The 19,826-nt window shown below is 48.9% G+C and overlaps 2 protein-coding genes across 18 annotated transcripts in view; one reads left to right on the top strand and one right to left on the bottom strand.

Annotated features, from left to right (window-relative positions):
- Positions 1–5,121, top strand: part of MPRIP (myosin phosphatase Rho interacting protein) — a 94,387-nt gene extending 89,266 nt beyond the window's left edge. For 9 of the 12 annotated variants that reach the window (XM_070479259.1, XM_070479260.1, XM_070479255.1 and 6 more), the window contains one exon: positions 799–1,409. In XM_070479259.1, coding sequence (XP_070335360.1) covers positions 799–870 — 72 coding nt within the window. In that variant the 3' untranslated portion in view covers positions 871–1,409. Of the gene's footprint in view, positions 1–798 lie in introns of all 12 variants that reach the window. The other 3 variants (XM_070479261.1, XM_070479265.1, XM_070479258.1) reach the window with 2 other exon arrangements.
- A 6,982-nt stretch (positions 5,122–12,103) lies between these two features.
- PLD6 (phospholipase D family member 6) lies at positions 12,104–15,449 on the bottom strand. Of its 6 annotated transcripts, none has more exons than XM_070478415.1 (4): positions 14,916–15,449; positions 14,433–14,506; positions 13,177–13,303; positions 12,104–13,062 (listed from the first exon to the last, which is right to left on the bottom strand). In XM_070478415.1, exons 1-4 carry the CDS (start codon positions 15,328–15,330, stop codon positions 12,815–12,817), a joined length of 864 nt encoding a protein of 287 aa, XP_070334516.1. In that variant the 5' UTR covers positions 15,331–15,449; the 3' UTR covers positions 12,104–12,814. The 6 variants fall into 6 exon arrangements, 4 of the variants coding, with proteins under 4 accessions (XP_070334516.1, XP_020769815.1, XP_070334517.1 ...); XM_070478416.1 differs by having other exon boundaries at positions 12,887–13,062; positions 13,187–13,303; XR_011492057.1 differs by lacking the exon at positions 13,177–13,303 and adding an exon at positions 13,675–13,870 and having other exon boundaries at positions 12,979–13,062.
- Positions 15,450–19,826: the final 4,377 nt, after the last annotated feature.

Here is a 19,826-nt window from a genome sequence, read left to right as displayed (position 1 = left end):
TCCTCGGGTCTCAGGAGTTGGCAGTCTGCTGCCCCTTAGGGAAGGAAGTTCCCAGCTAGAACAGCGTGGGTGGCAGGTGCCAGGGCCAGCCCCTAGGTGAGACTGGCTGCTGTGTAGGCAGCGGCACTGACCTGAAGCAGGCATGCTTGGGAGCAGAGTCCTGAGAACACGTGAGGCCCTTGTGCACGTTAAGGGGAGTCACAGTGGGACTTGGGCTTATCCCCATTCCTCTGACCACTCGGTGGCGTCAGAATTAAAAAACACGCAAGCAGCACTGTCCTGGGTGAAGCCGGGGCCCCAGGGAAAGCGGGCCCAGACCTGCCCTCATCCTCAGGGAAGCCTCCACGTGCCACCAGGGTCTGGATGTTCTTCACCTTTACCGAGGTCCACACGAACATGGGCAGGCTTCTGTCCTGAAAGGCTCAGGAACGGCCTCCATGTCCCCAAGCCCCAAGAGAGACTAGCGGGGCCCACGAGGCCTGGAAGCAGGGAGGCTGTCCGCCCTGGAGCATGCTCGGGGCCTCCTGGGGCCACACATGGGCACAGCAGGTGCTTCCTTGTTCTCCGCAGGGTCTTCTCTCCAGCGCCATCGGTCTCATCCTTGCCTGTTGGCAGAGCCCTAAGCTCAGCATCGGTCTTGTTTCTGACTTTTCTTTCTTGTCCAGTAACACCACTTCCTCAGGGGCCGTGGCCCTCCTCGCACACCCACTAACCCTCCGGGGCCCCGCGCCGTGCCTCACCACTGGCTGCCCGCACCTTGCAGGGCCGAGGCCAACAGCCTGTCTGTTTCTCCACCAGAGTCTGAAGGAAGGCCTGACGGTGCAAGATCGCCTGAAGCTCTTTGAGTCCCGGGACCTGGAGCGCGACTAGTTGCTCCCGTGCAGCTTGGACACACTTCCCGGCCACAGCCCCCGTGCCACTCCTGTCCATCCCTTCATTTTTTATTGTCCTCGTTCTTGGTGGTGTTGTCTGCATTGACTGTGGTCGGATGCATGAGAGACTGGCCTGTGGGTGGCTCGCTCCACTCCCTGGGGTCTTCATCCAAGCTTTCCCTGGTTTCTGCAGCCTGCCCCGCCTTGCTCTGGCTCCCTGTCAGTATTACGGCCCAGCAGCCTGGGATAAGCTAGCTCTGTCTCACCCCGCGCGCAGGCGGGGCAGGAGGGGCCACGAGGCTGTGCTGTGGGTCCCATGCTGACAGCTCGCAGCCCAGGGAGGACCTGGAAGTCCAGGGTGGGGCTGAGCCTGCACCTGCCCCGTGGGCTTGGGGCGAGGGCAGCAGCTCTTACACATCCACTGACAGCGCTTAGAGCCGCACCCCAGACCGTCGTGGTAAACCCTTCACAGCCTGGGAAATGCTGAAAGCAGCCACTCCTATTTTTGTCTGTTTTTTTATTAAATCTTGCACAAAACCCGGCCCCTCTCATTCCTTCCTATGCTTATTCTTTCTTGGTCACCAGGAACCCTACTCTTTTCACATGAGGCGGATGCTGCCCTGCAGCCTGGGTTCCAGACTGGGATCACAGTGACAGCACCTTTACTCAGAGTCACTGGAGGAGAATGGTCACTCACTCCTAACCTTCCTAGAAAGAAGCCCCCACTTGCTTTGGGAAGGTTGATTGGAGACCCTGTTATGTCAAGAAGGCAGAGAGGATGTTGGAGCTAGATGGAAACCGGCCATTGTGACATGTGTTCACTTGTGCTCAGTTCACCTGAGCCGAGCCCAGGGCACTGGGGCGCCCACACGGGGCCTGCACCCGTGCGTCTGTCTTCTCGGTGGCCTGAGTAACACGTTTCTGACCACCACCAGGCACCCTCCAGCACTCTGTAAAAACTAATCCTGTGAGGATGGGAGCAGGGACATGGCCCCAGGGGGAGCCCGTGCAGCATCTGCTCAGTGCTTGGGTGAGGGCCACAGCCTTGGGCTACACAGGTACTTTCAGGGTGCAAACGTACACATCGTTGTGCAGTTTGTAGATGAAATGATCACATGAGGCCATGTGGGGTGTCCCTGGAGGCAGGGCAGAGGCCCGGGGGTGCAAAGCATGTGGCCCTGCCCGTCGTCTTGCTGGGACAGCTCAGAGCACCCGGCTGCAGGGCCTTCCCTGTTCCCGACCCTATGCTGGCCACTGCATTGCTACTGTTGGTCCATGTTTGCAAAAGCTCCTTAACCCTGCTCATCAGACATCCCCTACACCAGTGCGTCTCAGAGCCGCCTGTGTGGGTGATGGGGGCTCCGAGGGTCTGACGATGGCGGAGGGGGTGCTCTCTGGGTGCTAAGACTGTGCCACCACTGCCTCCTTCCAGGGTGCAGGGTCTGCACGGAGCTGCTCCATCTGCCTGTGGGCCGCACGCTGCCTCTCATCAGGGCAACGAGCTTCTACCTCCGTGTCTCCATCAGGGACCCTGGGGTCTGACCTAGCACTCCACAGGGACCCCGTCAGTGCCGCCCCCGCACCCACAGGCAGCAGGACTCGTCTCTCTGGAGGCAGTCAGGAGCCACACTGCAGAAGCTCGGGCCACAGGGTCTCCCCAAACTCCCACCCTCTGCCCCGGGCAGTGTTGGCCATGGAGGTGAGGGCTGTGTATGGCTGGAGGGAGCAGGCTGGACACAGGGGTCCCTGCTCTGCAGTGTCCTTGGCACGCTCCCTACAGGCACCCCAGCTCCTTGACGGGGATCAGTCACCCCAGCTCCTAGGGGTCCGCCATGACTGCAGAGGAGGAAAGAGCACAAGTGCAGAGGGAGCCTTGGAGGTGGTTTCTGTGCCGGCAGAGAACGGGCACCCTGGGGGGCTGTGGACAGGGAGGCACGGGTGACCCCAAGCCTAGGGAGCTCCGGCCCCCACCCCACGGGGAAAGCGCCCCCATGTCCCCAAGGATGGGAGGAGACCACTCCGTTGACTCTTCCTATAAATGTTCACTCCTTCCCTGGGGACCTGCAGGCACCTGCATCTGAGCCACACCACCCGCCAAGGGGACAGCTGGACGGTGTGGCGTCACGTGACCGTGCTGTGCGCCTGTGTACCTTCAGCACGAGTGCCAGGCTCGTGCCCCCTCCGGTCGTGCACTCCGCCAGCCCCGGGCAGGGCTGAAAGCCAGCGTTCTGGGTGACCGTGCTAGCTGCAGTGTGACCCTCAGGCTTGTGCCATTGGGCGTCAGAACCAGTGTGGCTTTGTGGGGGGTTAGCGATGGCCATGCTGCGAGACCGAGCAGGGGCTCAGCAGGTGGGAGGAAAAGAACGCGGGAAGACCCAGCCCTGGGCCACAGCCCTGGAGCCTGTCACTCACAGCATCCAGACCTACGAAGAGCGGGAGCAGCGGTTTGTACAAAAGCGCACTTGTGACTCTCAGGGTCTGCCTGAGCAAGCCGAGGCCAACATCCACAGGGCCACTGTCCTACAAAGGGACCGCCACCTCGCTGCGCCCACCCAGCGGCCCCGAGCACAGGGCGCCTGGGACACTCCCCGCTGCAGCGGGCCTGCCATCCTCTCGGGGCACGGGGTTGCCCTTCTGTCTTCACACGTACACACTGTTGCCAGGCTCTACCCTCCACAGCCTGAAGGGAGGTCTCTGAAACCACATGTTTCGGTACTCTGATAGAAGATGGGATGGAAACCCAGGAGGGGTGTGAACTCCGTCAGTCCCTCGAGAACAGCAGGTTTCTCTGTAAAGAGAAGGCCTCCCCTTCCCTGAGCAGATGGTGGCCCCAACACACAGGCACCCGCCCCTCCAGGAGCAGGTGGCTCCCTGCTCCTCTGCGTGGAGAACAATTGGGACGTCATGCAGAGCAAGCAGTGTCAACAGTGCTCAGAATCACTGCAATGGATTTCTGTGACAAAGTCTGTGTGGGTGGATTTTTCTTTCTCCTTATATATGCACCGCTTTTTAAGACAAGAAGAAACAGCTTGGGTACGACACAGTTCCAACCAACATGAGGAGACATTTTTAGTGACTGACCTATTTTTTATAAAGCCTGAGTCATTTAATAGGTGGTTCTTTCTCCCTGAAAGATCTTGGTAATACCTGTTCCTCGTTCTTGAGAAAGTCACTCAGTCTTGAGGGAAAACCAGGAGGATGACGCAGGAGCACTCCTCTTTGCCCAGGCTGCGTGCACGGTAGCCCAGGCCGTGCCGGCAGCCTACATCAGGGTCTGTGTCAGGGCACTGCGGCCACGTGGAGACCACGGGCTCTGGGCTTGGTGTGGCTGCTTCACACTGACGTCCCTTCACCACGTGGACCTGCAGGCTGAGCCTCCTGCCATGCTGCCTGTCCATCAGATGTCCCTGCCATCCACCCTCACCTCTCCACAGCTAGCTGGGACACACATCTGCGTTTTATTTCATAGGAAGCTGGGAACAGAGTACAAAGAACACAAAACTCATTCTTGTGTTATGTTTGTATCACAGCCAATTGATTTTAGGATTTAACCTTAGTAATGGCAACATATCTACTGACTGTTAGGATTCAAAACCAGTTAAGTGATAAGAGTTTTCCTAAGTAGTATTTATAAAATGTAAGGTTCTAAGTGGCTCCTTAACAATTAGAATCCTCAGAGATACACTTCTATCAGGGTGACTGTCTCAATCCAGACTCGAGACAACACATGCTGTGCCTGACTGCTGGGCCCAGGCAGTCCCTAGACAGAATGGGGACACAGAGACAGCGGCCGCTGCTGCAACACATCTATGGGTGGGCCCTGGCGGCAACCATGCCTACCCCCACCGGCTGTTCATTCACGGGGCACGTGCTCAGAGAACAAGCCTGCATTGCTCTGTGCTGATGCTAAAAGACAGTGCTCACCAGACTGGGCTGCCCTCAGACCCCGAGAGCCCACCCTTGGGTGCCCAACCCTCATGAGGGCAGCAGGGGCCCCAGGAAGAGAAGAGCCTGGTCAGCTTGCTGCTGACAATTCAAAACTTTTACTGCTTAGTTTAGTTAGAGGCTCTTTTTTAAAAACAAAATTCCTGATCAAGTGTTCGCTACAACTGAAGTGTTACTTTGTCAAAATATTTATTCCTTTGTGTGACATGCTAGATTCCCATGGATGTAGCTGATCATTTCTACTGTAAATATTACCTAACTTTACATAAACAATGTCCTAATAAACTATTTTTGCATCACCCTTTGTATGCTGTGAACAGAGGTTTTGTTTAACAGAAGCACAGAAGGCAAAACAAGCATTTAGGTCAAAAGTCAGAATCTGGATCAGGAACCTAGAGGTTTATAATGGAGTTTTGGTTTAATTTTTACAAAACCCATTTTTTAAGTTTTGGGTGAGTTGTCAACATTTTAAAATCAGGAGATTTCACATGTTCACACACAGTAAATAGTTAAAAATATTTTACATCCATAATCTAATTAAGACACACTGGGCTTAGTTATGGAAACTTTCAAGGGGCCAAAAGGATGGAAAGAAATACCAACCAGAAGGAACTAACTGCCCCATACCTGCCCCTTTACTAGCAGATTTATTTGCAACAGCTTTACTTTGTTTAAAAAAACACATATCCTACATTATGAGCTAGTAGGCGCGCACACCCAGCCACAACCATGAGTTCACAGAAGAATCTGCCCTTTCTGAGACATACTCTGAAGTCTATCCCACTGCATTTTTAAAATTCTGGCTGTGACCTGCTATATAAATTTAAAATAAGAAACTGCCTCCGCCACCCCCACTGCCAGCAATACTATCGCTGTTGGAATAAAATGTGTGAAAATATGGGGATCCAAACTTTCACTCAGCTAAAGAGAAACTGAAGTTTGACTATTAGAAATCAACTGTGGTATCTGTAAAAGGTAACGAAAGTAAACTTGAGATGCAAACTTTCCAGTACTGGTCCAACTGTTGACAAGATGTTTCAGTAGTATTTTTACCCATTTAAAAAATTATTCTGGTCAAACAAATGTACATATGGCTTTGGGACACTGATCTGATACTGTGGTGTTCAGCTTTAACACACGCTGTATTTTAAAGCAATGTATCAGTTGGCAATTGGGAAAGTGATAAAGACAATCAACAAATGAGGCACAGAAGAGCGCACCCTCAATATTTCAGGACAGCTATGAAAAACCCCGTTGCCATCACACTCGACCGTAAGACTGAAAGCGCCCCTGTGCCTGGGAGCAAGACAAGGATGTGTGTTCTCGCCCCTCTGCCCACTGCGCTGGAGACCAGCCAGAGCTCAGGAGGAGGAGAGGCGGCCGCGGGGAAGGACAGGAAGTCTACCTCCACCTGCACATGGCAGGACCCATGTACAGGAAATCAAAGGAATCCACCAAAAAATCATTAAAACTAAAAATGAGCTCAGCAAGTGTGCAGGATCCAAGGATCATATACAAAAACCAACTGACTGCTCTACACTACTAACAATCTGAAATGGATACATTTTTCTAAAGTGTAAGACTTGTATACTGAAAACTGTGAAACCTTATTGAAAGAAATTTTAAAAGACTTAAATAGAAAGGTGTCCCTTGTTCATGAGTTGGAAGATGCAATATTGTTAGATGAGCAGTACTCTCCAGTTTCATCTACAATTCAAGGCAACCCCTACAAATCCCAGCTGCCTTGGTCAAGTTGACCAGCTGGCCCAAGGTTCCTGTAGAAATGCACAACGGCCCAGAATAACGCTGGGGAAGACAAATGAAGCAGAGGACTCTTTCTACTGGGTCCCAGGACAATTGCAAGGCTTCCAGAATCAAGACGGTGTGGTACCGGCATGAGGACCGACATACAGATAATTGGACAGAACCAAGGGTCCAGAAATAAGCCCCTACATTTAGAGTCAATGGATTTCAACAAAGACGTCAAGACCATTCAGTGGGGAGAAAACAGCCTCTTCAGCAAACAGTGCTGCTACCCCACCGGAAAAAGAAAAGGCAAACCCCCTAAGTCAGGGTTCCCCAGGCCCCGGGTGCAGAGCAGGAGGTCAGCGGCAGGAGAGCAAGGAAAGCTCCACCGACTGCACCCTGTGGCTCCAGCCACCGCCTGGACCATACCTCACCCTGCCACGGAGAAACTATCCACGAAACCAGTCCCCGCTTCCAAAATGGTTGGGGACCACTGCCCTACATCCCAGCACATACAAAAATTAACCCCAATGTTTCACAGACCTGAATATAAGCCTTTCAGAGAAAAAAGCAAACATTTGTGATGCATGGCTGGGCAGTGATTTCTTAGTTAAGACACCAAAGCACAAACAGGAAAAGTAAAAATAGATAAACTGAACCATACCAAAATAAATAACACACACTGCAAACAATACCACCAAGAACGCAAGCAGACTACCCACAGGTGGGAGGGAACACCTGCAAGTCACACTTCTGATAAGGGACCAACACAGAATATACAAAGGCTCTCACAATGCCAACAATAAACAGGCAACACAACCTTTTTTTTAATGGGTAAAGGATTTGAATAGACGTTTCTCCAAAGACTATATAAAAGGTGAAAAAATATATGAACAGAACTCAACGTTACCAGTCCTTCAGGAAATATAAGGTAAAACCACAAGAAGGCAGCACCTCACACCCAACAGGCTGGTGATGGTAAAGTCAGATAGTTGCTAGAAAAATGGCAGCCTCATGCAAAAGAAAGAAACCAGGACATTTTCTCACACCATACACAACAATCAACTCAAAATGGAATAAGGGCCTATTAGAGATGGTGTGGAGAAAAGAGAAACTTCCTACATTGTCGGTGGGAACGTAACCTGGTGCAGCCGCTACTGAGGACAGTGTGACGGTTTCTCAAAAAGATAAAAACACAGATATCATAGAATCCTACAGTCACACTCCTGGGCATGTGTGTGGAAAAGACAAAAACTCTTAATTCAGAAAGATAACACACCCCAGTGTTCACAGCAGCACTATTTAAACAGCCAAGATATGGAAGCAACATAAATGCCCATCAACAGATGATAAAGAGGCGGCAGTACATATAAACAATAGAATCTTACTCAGCCATAAAAAATAATGAAATAATGCCATTTGCAGCAACATGGATGGACCTAGAGATTATCATGCTAAGTGAAATAAGTCAGAGACAGACAAATACATTACTTCTATGTAGACTCTAAAAAAAAATACAAATGTACTCATTTACAAAACAAAAACAGACTCAGAGACATAGAAAACAAACTTGGTTACTAAAGGGGGTATAAATTAGGAATTCGGGATTAACAAACACTAGTGTATGTAAAATAGATTTTTTAAAAGTGACTTATAATACAGGTAACTACATTCAGTATCTTGTAATAACCTCTTACGGAAAAGAATCTGAAAAGGTTAGCAACATATATGTATGGATATACACATATATATACACACACAACTGAATCACTTTGATGTACACTTGAAACTAACACAACATTGTAAATCAACTATACTTTCATTTTAAAATAATGGATTTAAGACCTAAATGTAAGACCAGAAACCATTTAACTAAAAGAAAATATAGGTAGAATAGTCTTTAACCTAAATTATAGCAATATTTTTTTGATGTCTCTAAAGCAAAGAAAATAAAAGCAAATACAAACAAATAAGACCTAATTAAATTTAAAACCTGCAAAGCAAAGGAAACCACCAACAAAAAGACAAGCTACTGAATGGGAGAAAATATCTGCAAATGATATGACTGATATCATATCAGTTAATATTCAAAATATATAAACAGTTCATACAACTTGACATCAAAAAAACAAACCACCCAATTTAAAAATGGGGAGAAGACCTGAATAGAAATTCTTTATAAATGAAATATACAGATGGTCAACTGGCCCATTTGTAGATGCTCAACATCATTAATCATCAGGGGAAACACAGATTAAAATCACAATGAGATTTTACCACTGGGCTACCAGGGAAGCCTCTGAATTGGTTTTTAAAGCAACTGACTACTTTAAAAATAACACTTCATCGAGACTCACATACCATAAAATTCACTGTTTTAAAAGTGTGCAGTTGAGTGTACTGATAGTATATTAACAGATTATTAGTTGTCAGTATGTTAACTGAGTTATTTGGTGGTTATTTACTACAATAACAGGATTGTGCAGCCATCAGTACCATCAATTTTCAGAGCATTTTCTTCACTCCTCACACCTGTCAGAAGGGCCATCACCAAAAAGACTACAAATAACACATGCTGGAGAGGATGTGGGATAAAGAAAACTCTCCTGCACCACTGGTGGGAGTGTGAACTGGTGCAGCCACTACAGAAAACTGTATGAGGTTTCTCAAATTAAATATTACCATATGACCCAGTGATTCTACTTGTGGGCATATATTCAAAGCAAATGAAAACACTGATTAGGAAAGATATATGCACCCCGATGTTCACAGCTGCACTATTTACAATAGCCAGAAACTGGAAGCAACCTAAGTGTACGTCATAGATGAACAGATAAAGTTCTGGTACACACATACAAAGGCATACTACTATTAAAAAAATGAATACTACTATTTAAAAGAAAAAAAAAGAAATAATGCCATTTGCAAAAACATGCATGGACTTGGAGGGTATCATGCTAAGCCAAGTCAGAGAAAGACAAATAGTGTATGGTATCACATGTGGAATCTAAAAAAATAAGAGAGACTAGTAATCAACAAAAAAGGAAGAGAAAAAAATAAATAAAAAGGAAGAGACTCAGATATAGAGAACAAACTAGGGGTTATCAGCGGGGAGCTGGGAGGGGGAGGGGTGAGGTTAAGAGTAGTGAATTAAGAGGTACAAACTTCAATATACAAAGTAAGTTACAAGCATATTTAATACAACATATAGTCAGTATTTTATAACTCTAAATGGACTATAACCTTCAAATATTATGAATCACTGTTGTATGCCTAAAACTTACATAATATTGTACCTCAACCTCCATTTTAAAAACTAACTTTAAAAAAAGTCAAATAATAGCTTTTTGCTGGTAATGATGTAGAGAAAAAGGAATCCTTATACCTGCTGGTGGGAATATAAAATGGTCCAATTGCTTTGGAAAACCATCTGGCAGTTTATAAAATGGTTAGATAGAGTTTTATGACCCAACAACTCCACTCCTAGGTATATACTCAAGAGTCTCAAGAACATGTCCACACAAACATTTGTATGTGAGCGTTTATAGCACCACATTTACAAACACTTGTATGTGCATGTTTATAGCATTATATTTACAACAGGCAAAAGGTAGAGACAACCCCAAAGTCCATCAATTGATAAACAGGTAAACACAATGTGATCTGTCCATACAGTGACTTATTATTCAGCTGTAAAAAGAAGTAAAAAAATACTGACACCCGCTACAACATGGATGGCCCTCAAAAACACCACACTTAGGCAAAGGAGGGACACCCTGAGATCACACTGAGACCGCGTGTTGTAGGATTCCATTATACAAAACACCCACAGCACATAAACCCACAGAAACAGGGTTTCTTTCTGGAGTGAAGAAAATGCTCTGAAAATTGATGGTACTGATGGCTGCACAACCCTGTTATTGTAGTAAATAACCACCAAATAACTCGGTTAACATACTGACAACTAATAATCTGTTAATATACTATCAGTACACTCAACTGCACACTTTTAAAACAGTGAATTTTATGGTATGTGAATCTCAATGAAGTGTTATTTTTAAAGTAGTCAGTTGCTTTAAAAACCAATTCAGGGGCTTCCCTGGTGGTGTAGTGGTAAAGAGGGGCAACTAAACCTGTGCCCCCAAACTACTGAAGCCCGCACACCCAGAGCTCACGCTCCGCAATGAGAAGGGGAACCCCCGGCTCCACACAATTCAGAGAAGCCCTCGCAGCAACAAAGTCCTACCACAGCCAAAAATGCATTAAAAAACTATTTTAAAAAAGCAGGTCAGCACAAGCAATGTAGCTGTGTGGTTTCGTCCCAACGTTCTCCTGAATTTGACAGGTACAGGGGGACTGACAGCCACACTATTACTACCAGGACGATTTCTTTATCACAAGTTTCTCAAGAGTTAAAATATCTCGTGTACGGTGCCAACATTCCACCTATACTGTTAGGCTGCATCCCTGTCCCATGGTTAAAATGACAAGCTTAAACCCAAACCACAGGCTGAACGAGAGGCTGTGGGGCAGAGGTGGGGGTCAGTAAGAGGGGCCACCTCGAGTCCTCTTAGGGAGTAACTGCCAAGCCTCCTGGAGTTGACCACTTCCTGTAAAGGTCCTGTTCATGCCAGAATCTGGCGGACAAAGCACGTAGCTTCGGACACACGCTACACAAGCCCCCTCCCAGCTTCTTGCCCTCCGGTTACTGCCCTGAGGCACATCAGTTACACTTCCAGGGTCTCCTTAGTGCGCCTGCGCAGCTCTGGATGCGCCCAGACAGCTGCCACCCAGTACAAAGCCCCAGACTCGGCCTGGACTGCCTTCTGTGCCAAGAGCACACCCACCCTCACCAGCTGGAAGCCCGGGACCTCCCGCGGCCTCAGCGGCAATCCCCACCAGCTCGTTGGGAGGACTGGACAGTCTGGGCTCGGCCCAAGCCCTGCTGTGACCCAGCTGCCCCTCCTCACACCTCTCCCGTCAGAGCGGGGCTCTGGTCACCTCAGGCAGTCACCCACCCTCAGCAGGGACAGACAGGCTCCACCCTGCAGGCTGATGTCAGTGCTCACCTCCTCAGGCCCTCAGAACAGAATGCCTGTTACCTGTTACGTCAGGTTCAAACTCCCACCACAAAGATAACTATAATGAAAACAATATAAATCAAATTAAATGAAATAAAACATTACATGGGATGAAACTATTTCACAAATTTCTCAACAGCAGCCTTGTAGGTGGGCTGGTCTTGGGTGGCTGGCGCTTCTGGAAGCAAGCCCTGCGGACAGGGGGCGGGGGGCGCTGAGCCCCATGGGCCAGACGGGCACCGACGAGCATGGCTGGGAGTCAGCTCAGCTGCTCAGAAGACACCAGGGTCCCCCAAGTCTTCACTCCTCTCTGGGAGACAGTGGGGTCCTCCAAGAACACCCCAGGTCTTCACACCTCTCTGGGAGACTCCTATCGTGGCCAATGGTTTCTAAATAGCTGGATGCTGTCCCCACCCCGCAAAGCCACTATTTGCATGAAAAGGCAGACACACACGCAACTGGACAGGAACAGGAGCAAGTTTATTCAGGGGGGACCCAGCTCACGGGAGGAGCACTGTCACTGTGAAGCCACATGACTTCCAACCCAAGAACCACACTTTACAACTTCAGCTGAGTTCTGTCTGGGTTTACCTGTCCAACATCCTAAGTCAAAGGTAACTTTAAATCGAGAGAAACACATTACCTTGGTGGGGGGTGGGGGGAACGACACTTCAAAGATGTCACATCCATGCCAGAAATCAGGACAGCCCAGTGAGGCCACCCCTAGGACCCACCGTGCCTCAGGGATACTGAGCACGGCCTCAGGTGTCATGGTGAAGGTCAAGTCTCCACAGACAACCAAATTCCCCGGAATGTAAGAACATCAAAAATTACAATCCAACATGTGCAAACAGGAGCAGCTTCTGGACACTAGCCATCCAGGTTCTGAAGGCTGGATGCAGGGGAGGGCAAGGGAGTGTGGGGAGGGGGGCAAGGGAGTGTTGGGGGACTCTGGAGGCCTCAGAATCAGGAAAGGGACTTGGATCTGCAGCCTCTCCAATCCTGATGGAGGCACCCAGTCCGAAGCATCTCCCTTCCACTGCAGGACAGTCTCTGTCCTTGCTAAGCCCGCGCTCTAAGGAACGTCACTACTTAATGCAAGAGAACCACCCTTCCTCGCATGGAGCTCAGCAGGACTCCAGCTTGGGGGCCGCTGGCCTGGAGCCTGCCTCAGCGAGCCCTCTCCTTCTGAGGGAAGAAGGTGAACCGGGTGGGGTTGAACTCCTCCCAGATGCGCTCGAACTCTTCCAGGAAGAGCCGCACGTACTCCTCGTCCTCCATGATGAGCACGTTCTCCCTGTTGTTCTGAATGGCCTGCGTGGTCCAGTTGAGGGAGCCAGTGATCAGCACCTTCCTGTCCACGATGGCGAACTTGTGGTGCATGTAGCCCAGGTCTTGGTCGTGCCGGACCTGGATCCCTGCAAAGAGCGAGATGTCACTGCTGCCCGGCCACCGACAGCTGCTGGCCAGGCAGGGGCTCCGGTTGCCCCCACACTGGAGCCCCTTGCTACTTCTCCAGCCCCTCCTCTCACTGTCCATCACTTGAGTTCTGGCTTCTTCTCCAGTGTGGCTGTGTTCACAGGACTGACTGCTGCTTTTGTCCAGTGTGGTGGGCACCGTCAGGTCTGGGTGGTGACAGCGGCTGAGCCAGGCGGAGGGCTGGCCGGCAGCAGGGACAGGAGAGTTAGTTCCTCCGGAAACACCTCCAGCCCTGACTGGGGGAGGCTCCCCACCCACTCCAGCGTATATGACACACATCACCCTCCAGTTGCTGGTTGCAAGACAAGCCAGCGGCGATTGAAGCAAAACCCATTTGATCTCGGGTTCATATGCCCCTAAGGTCTCACTTGGGCCCAGAATCAGATCCCTCCTGTAATCAGGACCTTGTGAAGTTGGGGGACCAGCCTGGGGGGGGGGGGGCGTGCAGAAGACACCAGGCCCCAGACCTGAAGCCTCAGTTTTGGCCCCGTGACCACCCAGCTGACGTGGCCTCCCCTCCTGCTGAGGCTCAGGGCCCCTCATGTGCCCACCTCAACGTGCGCACCTCAGTCACAGGGTTGCCTGTTGCTCCTCGCACCACAAAACAGGCCCTCACACAGGTGACTCCTCAGAGCAGCTGTCTGCGCCCCCACCCATGACCCTCCCAGGCACCTCCAGGGCTCCTGCTCCACCAGACTTCCCTGCCCTACTGTCCTGTTCTGCACTTGTGGATCCAGAGCCTGAAACCTGTCCGGTCAAACACAAGGAGACGGCTGAGCGGTGAGAGAACAACCACAGGGACGCCCTCAGAAGAGAGTCAATGTTTAGCTGGAATCTGGTCGTGGGCCCCCTTCAAGGTTCTTGCCAAATCTGAGGTCCTACAGTTCTCTACAAGAAAATGGCTGTGCTGAAACAGCCAAGTTTCCCCGACAACAGAACCAACATAGGATCGCAAGGCTGCCAGGAAGAGCAGAAGTCAACGTCCTCAACACTGAAACCAAGTCTGCATCCCGCCCCACACAGATGCGAAGACCAGGGTAGGATGCACCTGTGTTCCCATCCCAGGTGACCTGAGAGCAGCCAGGACAGTTTTCAAGGGCCCCACGTGCCTGTCACAGTGGCCACCAGAAAAGGCAGCTCAAATAGTTGCTAATGCAAGAATGACTTTGCAGGGGCCTCAGTGACCGAGAGAAAGACAAGAGGTTCAGACTCCGAATCGCTTGTGCAGGACACAGCGTCACACCGGGGCAGGCGGAGGAGTTTCCAAGTAAGGCAGGTGTGAACTTAGAACATCTTCACAATTACTCACACGCCATGGTTCACGGTTACCACTCCAGTGAGGGGCAGGTCCGCCAGAGACGTGACTTCCCTGCCATTTGGCAGCTGAAGAAACAAATTACTTGCTCACTTAACTAACCATTTCAGCTCCACGTCTTACCTTATTTTAAGTATTCATTTCAGATGCCCCAAAAGCACTCACTAGTGAATTTAAGAGAAAACACTTTCTCCTCTGTTTGGTCCTTAAGCCGACACTGCATCTCTGGGCACCTGTGCCCCGAACAGACTTCTGGGTCCCTGACAGGCTTTGCTTGCCGACCTGCTTCCAGCCTCGGCCCCTCTGGGGCCCAGGTTTCGGGCTAACACTCTGCACAAAAGCTCCTCTAGACACCCTGGACTTTCCCCAGACCCTGCACGGCTGCCAAGGGACACGAGTGTCTCCCCAGTCCTCTGAGGCTGCCCCAAGCGCCCTGCCTTCCTGCCTCCACCTCCTGCGGCCCAGTGCCCGGCCTACCTGCCTTGCGGAGCAGGCCAATCTGCGAGCCGTTGAGGGCCATGTAGTCGCAGTCGGTGACCACGCGGACACGCACCCCGCGCTGGTGCAGCAGCTGCACGGCGCGGCCCAGCTGCGGGCTGGAGAAGGCGAACAGGCAGAGCTCCAGACTGGCGCGGGCGGCCAGCAGGGCGCTCAGCAGCCGGCTCAGTGAGCTCTCGCCGTGGGGCAGGCTACACGGGCAGCCCGAGGGTGCGTCACCCGGGGACCGCAGCAGGGCTTCTGTGCAGGTCACTTGCGATGGGAAAAACAGCACCTCGCGCCGCGGCCGCCGCCGCCTGACCCACAGCCAGCGGAACACGGCGGGCAGCGTCTCCAAGGCCAGCGCGAGGCCAGCAGCCGCCACCACAGCCACCTGCCAGCGTAACGGCCGCATGGCGTCGGCAGCTACCTAGGCCCCACGTGCCACGTGCGCTCGCCGCACCCTGCGCCTGCGTGCCTGCTACGCACGTACGCCAGCCGCCCATTGCGCCTGCACGCCAGCAGGTCACGTGTACCCACCGCCAACTGCGCCTGCGTGCTCGTTCATCGCCGGCCGCCCACCGCCCACCGTAGCCTTGAGCCGGCTGCGCACCTGCTCCCGCCTGCTGCGATGTGAGCTCGCCACCAACTGCGCCTGCCTGCGATGTCACCGCCTGCCTCCCAGTGCGCCTGCGCCCGCACCGCCCACCACCCGCCGCCCACGTGCGTCTGCATAGTCCGTGACATCCGCCTGCGCACCTGGCCCTGAGGGATGCCAGTGGCAGTGGCGGAGAACCCACAAAGGTCCAAACTGGAACAATGCGAGGGCTGCGTAAATAATGCAGAACTGGCTTGTACCCGAGGTATAAATGTGCGTCCTCTATGGTGGAGTGAATGAGCAAGGAAAGAGGAACTGTTCCGCCCAACCGAAGAATCCCTCGTGATCCGTGGATGCTTGTCCTGAGGATGCTGCCCGGGGCTGGGGGTTGTTGGGGGCGCCCTCTGCAGAACAAGGGCAGTGACCCTCACACGCGGAAAATGGGCAGAAGGGTCACGTATGAGTGCCCGAGAGACTTGACCATCTTTCCCGAAGCTGTGACCGGGTCCATTCAGAAGGAAAAACCCATGGAAGCCCAGGTTAGAGGACTGCTTTCACTTCTCACGAGACACCTGGCCAATGTTGTTCAGGTCGGCCAAGGGCACGAAAGAAAGAGCCAGCTAGGGCGCTGTCACAGGCCAGCGCAGACTGGGGAGACCTCACACCTGCGTGCCCTGCACTGGATCCGGACACAGAAACATGACATTTGTGGAAAAGCTGGTGAAATCAAAATAATCAAATTAACTAAATATTATTTAGTTAATAATAATGTACCGATGTAAAAAAAAAATAATAATGTACAGATGTCAGTTCCTTCACGTTGAGGAATGAAAGTAAAGGAAGAGGCTAGGAGGAAGGGAAACTGAGTTGAGGGGTAAACGGAACTCTGTGCCATCTTTGAAACTCAGGAAATCTAAAGTTATTCTGAATTAAAAGTTTATTTAAAATGTGAAGCAAAAAAAGAAAAAAAATGTGAAGCACACACCTTCCATCTGGTGCAGCCATCCCGTGCATCCCACACAAACACATCCTACACAAAGACTTGGACACAAATGTTCACAGCAGTCTTGCTTGTAATAACTCTAATGTCCCTCAACAGATAAATGTTTGCATATCAATGCGACAGAATACTATTTAGCAATAAAAAGAAAGAAACCATTGATACACACTACTACAACACAGATGGACTTCAGTTATGTTGTGATTGGCTGCAGAAACATACAGTTCTACTGGCGAAAAATGGTGGACTCGGTTGTCAATGAACTGTGAAAACACACAGCCTCACCAGCCCAAGCTTGCAGTCCATGTCGGGGCAAGCAGCAGGTGAATTAAAAGTCTGACAGACACCCTGCAGAGGACCATGAAAGGGCCAAGCCATGGTCTCCACGCAGCCCTGGCTGACTGAGGAGCAGCGTACGAGGGGGAATGACCCACAAAAGCACAGGGAGAAGTGAAAGCAACGGAGGCTTGAGAGTGTCCCACACACCCATGGACAGATCAGCAGGGGCCTGCAGGCTCCAAGTATCTGGGTTAAACCAAAATCACCAGTGACTCCTACATTCGAAAGACTCAGAGTTGCCTGCTACAAACAGATGAAAATAAAAAGCTTAGCAGACACACCAGGGGCTGCTCACTGCAGGGGAAGAGATGCTGGAGTTTAAGTCCAGCTAAGTTTCCAAAGGACAGCAACCTCAGAAAAACAAAATAAAATCCAGAGTTGCTGCACTGTTATCAAAAATGCCCGTTTTTCAATCAGAGCTTCAGTTCAGTTCAGTCACTCAGCTTACCAACATGCAAAGAAAGAGGAAAGTGTGACACGCATGCAGGAAAACAGAAGCCAATAGGAACTGATTCGAGTGGACTCCGAAGTTGAATTTAGTAGGAAGGGACTTCAAAATGACTCTTACAAACATCCTCAAAGAATTAAAGAAAAAGGAAAAATATGACAATGAGTAAACCGACTCCATAAATACAAAGTATTTACTAAAATCTATGCAAACTGTCAGTGTAGGTTTTTTGTTTTGTTTTTTAGTATAGGTTTTTTAATTGTAACAAATGCATGTCTTGGGTCAGGGGTATGTGGGAGCTCTGTACCTTCCCCTCAATTTTGCTGTGAACTTAAAACTGCTCTAAAGAACTGTATTTTTAAGTCTATGCAAAAAAAAAAAAAAAGGTCTATGCAAACCACATATCAGATGAGGGTAATTCCCATAGTATATAAGAAATTCCTACAACTCAATAGCAAAAAAATTAAAAGAATAATTCAATTTAAAACTGTGCTAAAGACTTGAACAGACACTTTCCCAAAGACGACATAGCTGGCCAACAGGTATTTTAAAAGATGCCCTACATCACTAACCATCAGGGAAATGTAAATCAAAACCACAGTGAGGTATCACCTCACACGTGCTAGGATGGCTGTTATCATGGATGTGAAGAAATTGGAACCTGTGTGCTCTGTTAGTGGGAATCCAAATGGTGCACCTGCTATGGAAAACAATATAGATTCCTCAAAAAATTAACATAGGACTACGGTATGATCCAGCAGTCTCACTTCTGGGTATTTATCCAAAAGAACTGAATTTGGGATCTCAAAGATTAGCACTCTAGTGTTCAGTGTGGCACCATTCACAATAGCCAAGATGTGGAAACAACTTCAACATCTATCCACAAATGAATGGATAGAGAAAGCATGGTGATATCCAATTGCTTTGGCTAGAACTCCCACTAATGTGTTGAATCAACGTGGTGACAGTGTGCATACTTGCCTTGTTCCTGATCTTGGAGGAAAGGCTTTCAGTCTTTCATTGTTGAGTATTAAGTTTCCTGCAGGTTTTTCACATATAGCTTTTGTGTGAAAGGGAGTTTCTATTTGGCAGAACTGTTTTTTTTTTTTTTTTAATCACAAAGAGATGCTTAATTTTTCATGTGCTTCTGCATCAATTGAGGTAACTGGGTTTTTTTTCCCTTTATTTTTTTGACAGGGCATATTACATTGATTGGTTGTTGTATGTTGAACCATCCTTGCATTCCAGGAATAAATCCCACTTGGTCATGGTGTCTAGTTTTGTATTTGTTTTCTTTTTAATATGCTGCTGAATTCTGTATTTTGTTGGGGATTTTTGCATCGATGTTTATAAGGGATGTTGGTCTGTAGTTATCTTTTTTGGCTTTGGTATCAGGGTTATGCTGGCCTCATAGACTGAGCTGTGAAATGTCCCCTCTCCTTCAATTTTGGTTAAAGTTTGAGAAGGACTGGTGTTAATTCTTTAACTGTTTGGTAGAATTCACCAGTGATGCAATCAGCTCCAGAGCTTTTCTTTACTGGATTTTTGATTACTGATTCAATCTCCTTACTAGTTATAGGTCTATTTAGATTTTCTATTTCTTCATGATTTAGTCTTGGCAAGTTTTCTGTTTCTCAGCATGTTTCAGGGTTATCTAATTTTTTAGCATACAATCACTCATATTACTCTTATAATCCTTTTAATTTCTATATAATAGGTAGTAATGTCCCCACTTTCATTAACTTGAGATTTTTTTTGAAGTATATCTAGCTAAATATCAATTTTGTTGATCTTTTTGAAGAACCAAATTTTAGTTTTCTTAATTTTTCTCTTTTATTCTCAATTCCATGCATGTATGTATGTATTTAAATCCATGAGCTAGAATAAAGGGGGAAAAGGCATAAGAAGGAAGAAAACAGATCCCTCTTGCTTATCACCCAGGTTTCACCTCTCCCTGTGGAGTGAGTGACCCTCCCTCATTCTCCACTGCAGTATTGCACTGCTCTCTCTCACTACTCTTTGCCTTGGCCTGTTCACAGTGAATATTTTCACTTGTTTAAGCTCTTTACTGTTCACTTTCCTCACAAGATGGACATTTAAAAAGAGCAGGGAACTGTATTTCTAGCCCCTAAAATAATGCCTGGAATATAGTAAGCACTCAGTAACAAGTGGTTTTCTGTCTTCGCATCAATTTCCATTTGTTCACACATTATTTTCTTGACTTTCTCCACATCTTCCTTTAGTTCTTTGAGCATCTTTGTTTTGAGCAACTTTAACAATTGTTTTAAAGTCTTTGCCTAATATATCTGCTGTTAAATCTTTTTCATGGACAGATTCTGTTGAATTCATTTTTCCTTTCAACATGCTGTCCACACCTTCCTGTTTCTTTGTATGTCTTGATTTTGCTGTTGTTGAACCCTGGACATTTAAATCCCCCTTACCAGGGGTTTACTGTTTTTTGTTGTTATTTTTACTTTCTGGCTCTTTGCCAAGGATCAGCTGAAGTTGTAAACTTAAATTTTTCTC

The sequence above is a fragment of the Odocoileus virginianus genome, chromosome 17 (assembly GCF_023699985.2).
Source record: "Odocoileus virginianus isolate 20LAN1187 ecotype Illinois chromosome 17, Ovbor_1.2, whole genome shotgun sequence".
NCBI classification, from domain to species: domain Eukaryota; kingdom Metazoa; phylum Chordata; class Mammalia; order Artiodactyla; family Cervidae; genus Odocoileus; species Odocoileus virginianus.
The sequence above is the reverse complement of the archived record's forward strand: the minus strand, read 5'-3'. Positions and strand labels throughout refer to the sequence as shown.

Coding starts and splice junctions, on each gene's coding strand:
- PLD6 (XM_070478415.1), bottom strand. CDS start 15,330: ATGCGGCCGTTACGCTGGCAGGTGGCTGTGGTGGCGGCTGCTGGCCTC. Junction 14,507..14,915: donor TGGCCTGCTCCGCAAGGCAG/GTAGGCCGGGCA, acceptor TTGTTTCTTCAG/CTGCCAAATGGCAGGGAAGT. Junction 13,304..14,432: donor GTAACCGTGAACCATGGCGT/GTGAGTAATTGT, acceptor GCTGCCGGCCAG/CCCTCCGCCTGGCTCAGCCG.